Source organism: Lutjanus erythropterus, chromosome 17, assembly GCF_056507025.1.
Source record: "Lutjanus erythropterus isolate fLutEry1 chromosome 17, fLutEry1.hap2, whole genome shotgun sequence".
NCBI lineage: Eukaryota > Metazoa > Chordata > Actinopteri > Lutjaniformes > Lutjanidae > Lutjanus > Lutjanus erythropterus.
The window spans coordinates 14,451,961-14,462,846 of record NC_139333.1 but is presented as its reverse complement, the minus strand read 5'-3'; the positions used below and the strand labels follow the sequence as shown (position 1 = coordinate 14,462,846).

The following is a 10,886-nucleotide window of genomic DNA, read 5'->3' as shown; positions in this document are numbered from 1 at the left end:
ATTTTCTAATTTACTCCATAAAGACCAGGCCTATTCAATTAATTTTTAAGAAGGGCCAAAAGTAAAATGCCAAGGAGGACACTTTTGTCTGACCTGTAAATTCAAAAATTTAAATGTGTAAAATGATACACCTTTTAAGGATTTTTTTTTTTTCCCCACTACTTTATCAGCTTTCACATTTGGAAAAGAAACATTATGTAGAAAAGTACAGAAAAAAGCAATATACCTTTGTAATCCTAGATTAGAAGTAGCTTGTTACTTAATAAATACAAGTGCATTTAATATATTTTTATTCGGTTCAACTCAGCTGAAGTCTCTCTGCAGAAACGAGTTACAACTTTTTAAAAGAATATATATTTCTGCCTAAGAACAGACATAATAAATAATGTAAACTCCCATAAACTGTATAAGTTTTGTTGAATACAATCACAATGATATCAAAGATCAAGGGGCCGTATTAAGGTTGTTAAAGGGCTGGTAGTGGCCCATGGGCCATCAGATGAATGGGCCTGCACTGATTGGCTGCAGAATTTACAAACTGCTGTGTGTTTTGTTTTGGATGCCATTTTGCAAATTAAGTCTTTGTGGTTTAGAAAGCTAAATTTTCAGCTTCAGCTTCTTCTCCTGTTTCCCACATTCACTTTCTTGGAGTACATTTGAAGTGGCTAGTGGTGAAAGCCAGCAATGGTGACAAGATTTTCCAACTAGGGACGAGTCATGTTATTGGTTGCATTTGAAGCAGGAAGTTTGCATCCAATCACAGTACTAAGTTTCCCTGCTCCAACACACCTGATTCACATAATCAGCTCTTCATCAAGCCTCTGCAGACGCCTGACAAAAACCTGATCATTTGAATCAGGTGTGTTGGAGCAGGGAAACACAAAACATGCAGGGCAGTGGTCCCTGAGGACCAGGGTTGGGGAACACTGATCTATATCATCATCTTTAAGATACGCCTTTATTTTGAAATTCCCATGGCATGTCTGTGCCACAAATGTCGGGAAGAATGCGATCATAAAATTGTTGATGAGGTTGCTGCTTTTTGTGAGGTGACAAATGTGACTGCATGTGTTAAATGGACATAACAGTGGCAGGTCTCTGACTTGAATCAAAGCAAATTTCATGGAAGGCTTTGTGACACCAGCAAATATATTATAAAGAATCCATACAATGACGTATCATGATGAAACTTGTGATTTACACCCCTACCTACGCTCTGCACTGCTGTAGAAACAAGGCTGTCACTGCGGAAGAGAAACTGCGTAGCTATTCCAAGGTAGCAAAGACATGATTTTTATTTTCAGGCGATTATACACTAATGATTCCTTCTGATTATATTCCATATTCCACTGATAGCTCCCTGTAGCTTAGACACTGAACACGTTTCGTTAATCTGTAAAATAAGCGCTTGTATATATACAGGAATTAAGTATGGGATTATTTCTTGGCCCGCCATCTCTGATGGCTGTCTGCCAACTTCTTAATGCCAAGAAATAATATGTTCAAGTATGGATTAAACTAATGTTAGTTTTGTTTTGCTTGCAGACAGATCAAGGTGTTGTACAGAAGTGTGCCAGTTCTACCCATTTCCAGTCTCTGTAGCTGTGGCTTCATATTTAGGATATAAACAGAGTTAAATATCAATTACTTTTTCTTGACAGAGAGCCAAATGTCTTTTTTCCTAGTAAAGTTTATCATAACTGATCCTGTGTTTGTAGAGACATCAGACTTTAAATGAACCTACAGAACAGGTTTCCTGCCCTTGATTTCACCCTCACGTCACCACAAATCATTAGCTGAAGGCCCTGTGTATTTGTACTATACATCTGAAAAGCAGAAAGGACAGGCCCTTTTCCGTACGTGAATTTGATCCAGAAGTGACAGACTGAATGTTTTACAACAATGTCTCTCAAAGTTTTTTTTACCCCATGTACCACTTCAGAAAATATTGAGCTCTTCAAGTATCACCTACCTATTTTGTGTCGCCTGGTGTTTATCAGTGCTGTGGAAACTTACTTTACTGGTGCTTCTTAAATAACCACTAGTGCATGTGCTCAGTTCACTTAGAGGAATAAAAGGAAGACAGATCTTATTTTAAACTGCATTTCAGTGATCTCACATTTTATGTATTCTCATTTGAATTTAGTATTTTGATAATATTATATATTTTAAAGTATCTAATTTAATTTCAAAAAAATATTTGACATTCCCACGCATACTGCTGGAGACAGCTGGTGGACCATCAGTGGTACACGTACCACAGTTTGAGAATCTAGGTTTTACAAGACTCAACATTGTTTGAATTAATGGGAGACAAACATATTTAAATCCCTTGTAGAGGCCTCCTCATTTCAAATTAAAAAGCTTAGTTTAAATATGAAAAGCAGAAAAAAAGGATAACCTTGTTGCTGCACTAAAATTCAGTCACCTCTACTGATCCTTGGAAACCAAAGGTAAAGACCTTTCAGACACAAAGCCCTGGCTCTGTGTCTGTTGATTCAATGACACACTCCAAAGATTCCTCCTCCGCTTTCTGCCAAGTCTCTGTGACAAATAAATACAAACTTTGTTTTCCCATGACACAGAACAGGGCCTTACCTCAGCACCTTTCAGCAGGAATGTTCACCTCAAACACACCTTTCACTTCACACCAGCTGGACTTCCTTTACCAATCAGTGTGTGATTGGCTGGACAATCAACTCAACCATTTTCCGTTTTCACCAGGAAATAAAATTGAGTCTGTCAGATTATAACAGATAAAAAATAAGGAGGCGGAAATGTGAACAGAAGTGATTTATCTAAGAAACAACAAAAATGCTGGCTTTAACTGTTGAGCTGCTGAGTTTTACCTTTGATAGAGAGCAAAGGATTGTCATGGCAACCAACAGCCTCACTAGCTTAGCTCATTAAGCTCAGAACTAAAAGAAAATCCAACTTCCTCGTCTAAACCTAATTCAGTATTATGAAAAAAAAATCATAGTTAAAAACTTTAAGTTATTAATATTTTTATTTGACACCAACTGCAGTTTTAATGAGTAGACTAAGGTAAAACAAAAATAAAAATGACAATACCTGACAATATTTTAGAAGCCAGTAAACAATGTGAAATAGAAAGTTAAGGTCAGCTAAAAGTGCACGTAGCAAAAAAAAAAACAGCTAAATTGTTGACAAATATAACCTGCGTTTGTGATGCACCTATTAGCTATGTTGAACAAAGTTTTACATATAAGCAAAAAAATATTATCAGATGAGTCATAACATTGTATATGTTGTTTTTGTATTAATATGTGTATGAAATTTTACTCTAAAAAATGATCAATTATGATACATTTGCAAGTTACATGAGTGGCAATAGACATTGTCATCTTTCTAGTGCATTCATGCAGATTCCTGCCATTAAGATAAACCTATACACATTTTTGCTCAACTAAAGCTGTAACAATAATGCTCCTACAAAAAAATCTTAAATTATATTATAGCCTTAGCAATGTATTACCATCCATTTTGCAATGACAATGTACAGTAGGAAGTTCATTAAATAAAATAAAGAGGAAAAAAAAGTGTTTTTTTTTAGCTCTCATTATGAGTTGAGCTAAAAATATATATATATCTAAACACAAGTTAAAACCTAAATTTGTTTTGCTTTTCTGTCAGCTGTCAGGGTCTTGTGGTAGTCCTCATGTTGCTGGAAAGGTATGAACAGCTGGACAGCTCCGGTCCTGAGCACATCCAACCACATGGTGGCATCAAAGGGTTGCTCAGAGTAGAGAGGCAACAGTCCTGCAAAAACAAGGCCGGGGCATGAGTAATGGCATTTCCCAGTGTTTGCCTCCTTGCTGCAAAATTAAACAATGATAGAAGCAACTACCAAATGTAAATTCTTACGAGAAGAGGGATCCTGTTAGCTCGTCAACAAGGCCACCTAAAAAAGCAACACATACATAAGTTCAGAAAGGCCAGAGTTGTCAGAATAAATAAATATACAATAGTACATGCACAGTAATACTGGTATTTACCTGGTGTGCAAATTGTGTCACACAGTAAAGGACAAAGGTAACAGGATGAGCATCCCTGCAAAACAACAAAGGGTTAAAATGAGGAGGCTCTGAGATGTGGTCTTTAATGTGTATTATTTACAGTATGTTAGATGTTGGTGATGCTTACTTCACAGTGCTCACAGTGATCTGACTCATCTCCCTCTTCACAGGGGCACTTATCACAGTGATTAGAGCAGTGCTGAAAGAGGGAGCAGATACACAACGTACAGGGTTATTCATCTATTATTAAAAAAGTAAGACCTTCTAATTAATAGTTAAGCTTAAGATGAAAAGTCGCCAAAGAAGGTTATTATTCCAAAAAGTTTACACAAAACGCTGTGAAGATTTCACTCTCTGTTTCTGTAAGAGTAATCAGATTATTTATTACTGGACAGATTCAAGTTTTACCTCGCAGATGGAGCAAACGCTACACAAAGAGCCGGTGCGGAATTTCAGCACGTCAGTGGCGGACTCCTCTTCTTCGCTTTCTGCAGCGTCATCATCCCCAGCCTCATCTATAAAAAGTCAACGGAGTCAACAACAAATTAAGCTTCTCACGCCAGACCGATATATCAGCATGGCCTAAATGAGCTTGTTGAAGATACTGTATTATGTGTATGTTTGAACAATAAATAACAAGAAGTAGAAATGTGTCATGATGATATATTTTGTCCACTTTAGTCCAGACTGAAACAACTATGAGAGTGTTATACAGACATTCATGATCCCCAGATGATGAATCCTAATGACTCTGGTTTCACATTGCTGTTAAACTTGGTACTTGGTCTTAGTCTCATGGTGATGATGAGGATATAAACACTTTATGTTGCATTTAGTGCCAACAGGCAAATGTTACCATGCTAACATGCTAAACCAACGCAATAAACGCTAAAATGCTAAATCAGCATGCTAGTACTATCATTGTAAGCATGTTAACCTGCTGATGTAAGCATTTAGCTCAAGTACAGGCTGTACAGCTTGGCTGTAGTCTTGTTACACTGTAAAATGATCTGCTACGTATCTTGGTCACAATATGCATCAAAGGACCAGTGTGGCTATAATCAAAGTTCAGTACATCGGACACTGGTATTGGACATATAGTATTGGCTGTAATAGGACTTTTTAAACTCTTGTCTTTTAAACTAATGGCCTTTCATTTCCACAAACACAAATTGACGATCACTATTTTTGAATGCAGCTTTGAACACATGCTATTATTTATTTATGGACTCATTTGTGTCTTTCATGGGTGCATCTTTTCTGTGCTGTTTGTGAGTCCCTAACCTAAGATAAGTTTCTATTACTATGTGAAAGACAGTAAAGTTTTGTGACATTACACACATAAACACAGGAAAGTACAATAGTATTAGAAAGATGTAAGATGCAAGTCAGCAAACAGCACAAATGAGTAATAACCAACTCTGCGAGCTGGTTTTGTGTGGATGTATCACATAATGGTTGCATTGTAAAGAATGAAAAAACATGAATATTGAAACCAGTTGAGACAAATGAATTGTTCTTATTGTAAAGTGATCAGCCAACTGTCTACTAGTCTGACTTTGGCGTCAGTTAGCAACCAATATAACATTGTTTTGTTTTGTTTTTTAATTTTTCTAGCTAGCTAACAAACCATATAATAATTTGTTAACATTTCAGCTAGCTGACAAACAACATAACGTTTTTAAAAACTTTTCAGTGAGCTAGCAAACGCTATAACATTGTTTTTTTTAACTATTTAGCTACCCAACAAACAATGAAAAGTTTTGTTAACTTTTTAGCAAATTAGCAAACAATGCTAAATAATTAAAGGATTTGTCTTCCTCAACATAGAAATTTGTTTTTTTTTATTTATTTGTTTTAATTTGGGTTAGAGTATCTCCATATCGATTGAACTCTATTTTGGATTACATCACTGAGATTTGCTAAACTGGGATGGATTTTTAATTGTGCAACAGAGCTCTGCTTATCATCCTATCATTTTCAATAAATAGGGTATTCTCTCTTTGGCCACTCAGTAATTAGTTTTTATTTTGCACTTCCATTACATTACCTGTTTTAGGGTCTCAAAATAGCCACACTGGTTCAACAAAAGGCACGAATGGTTGAGATACTGCCGGGTGCCTGTTACCACACAGATAAGCCCATCTATTTTAAGACCGATATGTGTGACAGTGTTTCTACAGTAGCTGCAGCTAGCCAAGCTAACAATATCTGAAGCCTGCTGTGGAGTTACAAAACACTCAAAGGGACCAGGAAAAATACTTTATACTAAAATTTCACTGATTCACCGCTTATTATATTAAAACTAATAAATATGTTAAAATATATTTAAAAATCCAATATATTTTTTAAAAAGTCAGTATATCAGCCAGTACATATATTATATACCATCATCTTCCTCTGCCTCAGCTGCATCCTCTTCTTCCTCCTCAGCCTCAGCAGTATCCTCTTCTTCCTCCTCCTCCTCATCATCAGCAGCCTCTGCTTCCTCAGCTGTGTCATCATCCTCTTCCTCATCCTCTTCCTCATCAGCAGCCTCCTCCTCAGCATCATCTCCCTCTTCATCATCTGTGGCCTCGTCCTCATCATCATCTGCATCCTCCTCCTCGTCTTCCTCTGCTGATTCATCGCCCTCCTCTTCATCAGCATCTTCCTCCTCTTCTTCACCTGCAGCCTCTTCCTCTTCCTCCTCCTCCTCCTCCTCCTCCTCCTCCTCCTCTTCAGCAGCCTCTTCTTCTTCATCTTCCTCTGCTGCCTCCTCCTCCTCCTCCTCAGCCTCATCTTCCTCATCAGCAGCCTCCTCTTCCTCTGCAGCTTCCTCCTCCTCCTCTGCTTCCTCTTCCTCATCAGCAGCCTCCTCTTCCTCTGCATCTTCCTCCTCCTCTGCTTCCTCTTCCTCATCAGCATCCTCCTCTTCCTCTGCAGCTTCCTCCTCCTCAGCCTCCTCTTCCTCCTCTTCAGCCTCCTCTTCCTCCTCCTCAGCCTCCTCTTCCTCCTCCTCCTCCTCAGCCTCCTCTTCCTCCTCCTCAGCCTCCCCTTCTTCCTCCTCTACCTCCTGCTCATCAGTCTCTGAATCATCATCTGATTCTTCCTCTTCTTCATCCTCTGCTACATGTTCCCCTTCCTCACCAGCGCCATCGTCATCCTCAGCGGCTTCACCCTCTTCAGCCACAACCTCCTCAACAGTTCTGGCGTGGAGGTCTTCCTCAGCCACATCCTGGGCGCTCACGACCCCAGAGAGGGGGAGCTGGGACGGGCACAGGAGGACCAGCAGGAGCCCCACAACCCAACCTTTCACAGGTGCCATTTTGGAAGACTTCTTCTAAACTACTAGTCCACACTGGATGAACGTCTCTACCCTGTTTCTTCCACCAAAAAACAAAAACAAAAAAGGGGTTTTCAACACTTAAAAACTATTAAATCCACAGAAAATGTAACCGAGCTTCAGGGGACTCAGTGAAACTGTCTTTGCTCCGAGCTCCAGAGAGAGACGGGGAGAGGAGGGACGAGTTCACAGGACTGTCAGAGCAGCGTGCCAGCCTTGTGCTGGGAACACAGAGGACACAGTGGAAACACAACTGCTGGGTGTGTGGTGTAGTTGTGAGTGACAGAAGCACATGTCCAGGAAGAATGCTCCTGATGCCCTTAACCCAGAGCATTGGGGAGGTGGGTGTGTACACATGGCAGGGAGGAGGTTGCTCGGACTGCGGGAGGGTGGAGAGATGAGAGGTCAAAGAGCATATGGAAATGAGAGGGAGAGAGAAACTCAACTACTGACATTAAAGAATTCAGAGTGAAGTTTACATAAGTTTGACTTAAATAGTAACTTTGTCGTCTGTCAGGAAAGCAGCACTTTGTAAGTACATATATAACGGCTACAATTAATAATATTTTATTTTCATTGTCAGTTGATTATTTTCTCTTTCAATCAATTAGTTGTTTGGTCTAAAAAATGTCAGAAAACGGTGAAAAATGCAATTCAGTGTTAAGCAAAGCCTACAGTCACATCCTCAAATGTCAAAAAATTGTCTAGAACCCAAAGATATTCAGTTAAAAGTTGTTTAAATTGTTTATGTATTTTTCTAGAACTTTTCTAGAAGTTTATTTTATTGTGACACAGGAAATGTTCTCATGTCTGTAGATTCCCCAGAACAGGATTTATCTCCTAAAAATAAATAAAATAAAATAAAAATCTAATTGATGTTTCTACTGCTAAGAAATTCTAAATGAGACATAAAAAATATTTATCTTTGGTTATAGCATTGTAAAGAAAAGTGACGAATTAAAGGAAAACACAACAAGGTTTCTGTAAGTAGACTTGGCAACCTGGCTGAGTAAATATCCAACTTATTTTATTACTTTATCTAAAAAGCAAACTATTCCGTCAGGTAGCAATTTCTTATGAAATTGCAATTTCAAGCACTTTCAAGCCCTTTATGCAAAATCCAAGCACTTTTCAAACCTTGAAAACACTACATTAAAATTCAAGTGTTTTCAAGAATTTCCAACACCTGTACAATAAACTTGAATAAACTTATTGGAGGTGCTATCAAGTGCACAGTACACTCCATTTCTGTGTGCTTCTACAATTAATCCTAGTTAATACTCATGACTGCATGTGCACAGAACTCTACTGCACATTTAAAATCAGACCATTTTGAATAAAGACCTCCCTGGACATAAAGATAATACAAAATAATAGGAGCAGCTTGCAATAGAGGGCAAAGCAAATTAAATTACACCTCTGAGACACTGTCTCAACAGTGAATGTTTGCTTGCCAATCCCAAAGCAGATGAGAACATGTCAGGATGATGTATGAATGGATGTAAATAGAAGGAAATGGAGATGGTGGCTGTCTGCACATGTACGTGTTCGTGAGCAACTTGACATTCCACAGAAATGGTTCAGATTTTCAGTACAAAACGTTTTTACCGCAGGGATTTTGACTCTGAAGCCCAATGAGAGAAAGAAAGGGAGATGTAGTTTCAGCAGCATTTCAGGGTGTGTGAAACTATGAGCCTTAAAGTCTAAATGTCTCAGAAAATGACACATGAGCAGTGAGACACACATGCACGGGCACATATTTGCACATGCAGCCGTCATGCAGAAAGTGATGACACCGTCTCTCTCAGTGTGAGCCGCTGGTGCGATTGACAGGTGGTACAGCCAGCTATTTACAGTCAAGGCTCCTTCAATAGCTCTGCTCCACTATGTGACCTTCAATAGAGCTCTGGCACAGTGAAACTCAGCACCACGCTGCACCTTTCACACTATCCATATTCCCTTCTCTATACAGTATATACAACTACCCTGTTCCTGTGTTTCAGTTTGTTACATTTAAATTATGTTGATGCCACATTTGGTTCACTTTCTTTATACCACACCTACGATTCTTTGGCCTCAATCACAAACATTTGATCACCTTTTTCATCTTAACCCCATTTCGAAAAGCCATATCAAATTTGTCATCCATTTCTAAAATTCAGCCTTTTCTTTCAGACAAAAACCTTGAAGCAATCAGTCATGCATTTATTTCATCGCTGCTAGATTTTCTCTGTCTGCAGCAAAAAGTCTTTCTCCTCTGCAATTAATCCAAAATGCAGCTCCCAGGATTGTACCAGAAAACAGAGCCCATTATTTTTACTCTGTCTGCTTGTTAGTTTGAGTTGATTTTAAATTTCTTCCTTCTTCTTCTTTTTTTTTTTTTTTAAGATTAACTATATTTTTGACCTTTTAACCTTTAGGATGTCTCTCCATCAAAATGTACCTTTATAATCTATATCCCCTCTATCATATGATTATGAGTCTTATTTTCCTACACCATTTGTTTTTATTGTTTAATCTCTTTATTTTTATGTTTTATTAGTGTTTGTTTTAATGCTTATTATTATGAAGTCTGCTCTGCTATATGCAGTATATGCTGTTCCTGTTTTAATGCATTTTATGTGTCTTTGTAGCTGTCATGACACTTGCTCAGGGATTACAGTTGAAAATTAGTCAAGATGGCTAAACTGACACATTTACAAAATTAATGTGCACCGTCCCTGTAACTTTAAAATTCTGTGTATTGTTTTATTGATGGTTGCTATTGTTGGTAGCATTTTTAACACTTTCATTTACTGGCTTTATCTTTTTTAGGTATCATAAATAAAGTTTAGCATTATGACTAAGTACATCTAGCCTCAAGTATCTTTTCTTCTTCAAGCAGTGTTGTGTCTTGGCACCATAGATCCACTTATCATTTCTTTGTGGCCTGCAGTGTTTATTGCATAGGCTTAAAAAGAAGGGCCTGACAATAAAGAATTCTGAAAGGAATAGCTAAAGGTTTTGGGAATTACTCTTATTCGCTTTCTTTCCAACAGTTTAAATGACACCAAAAGCAAAAAACTGGGACCTGAGGGAAACAGGTAGCCTGACTGTCCATCTGTAACAAAATTCATCTACCAGGACCTGTAAAGTTTACCAATTCACATGCTATATGTTGTTTTTAGAAACTGTAATGTGACAAAAAACTGATAAAAATCACAAACCTCTGTAAATATAAAGCTGAAGCCAGCAACCAGTTAGCTTAGCTCAGGCTAAAGACTGGGAAACAGTTTATTAAACTGGGGATCAACTTGCTCATTCCTAGTTCAAAGCTTGTTTTTTTTTTTTTTTATCTATAAAAAACTGTCAAAAAGCAAAAATCTTAATTAATATGTAACTAGAGCCAGAGATAGACTAATAAAAACTAATAAAAACAAAAACCCTTGGTAAATGTGTAGCAGCTGGTTAGCTTGACTTAGCATAAAGACTGTAAAACTAGGAAACCACTAGCTTCCTCTTTCTTAAAGTAACAAAAATTCATC

At 37.9% G+C, this 10,886-nt stretch overlaps 1 protein-coding gene across 1 annotated transcript; it reads right to left on the bottom strand.

Moving 5' to 3' along the window:
• Nucleotides 1–2,988: 2,988 nt before the first annotated feature.
• Nucleotides 2,989–7,680, bottom strand: LOC146311937 (uncharacterized). Its single transcript, XM_084741558.1, has 6 exons — nt 6,426–7,680; nt 4,446–4,552; nt 4,165–4,236; nt 4,017–4,071; nt 3,886–3,922; nt 2,989–3,780 (listed from the first exon to the last, which is right to left on the bottom strand). The coding sequence occupies exons 1-6, from the start codon at nt 7,342–7,344 to the stop codon at nt 3,759–3,761; spliced, it is 1,212 nt and encodes a 403-aa protein (XP_084597684.1). The 5' UTR covers nt 7,345–7,680; the 3' UTR covers nt 2,989–3,758.
• Nucleotides 7,681–10,886: the final 3,206 nt, after the last annotated feature.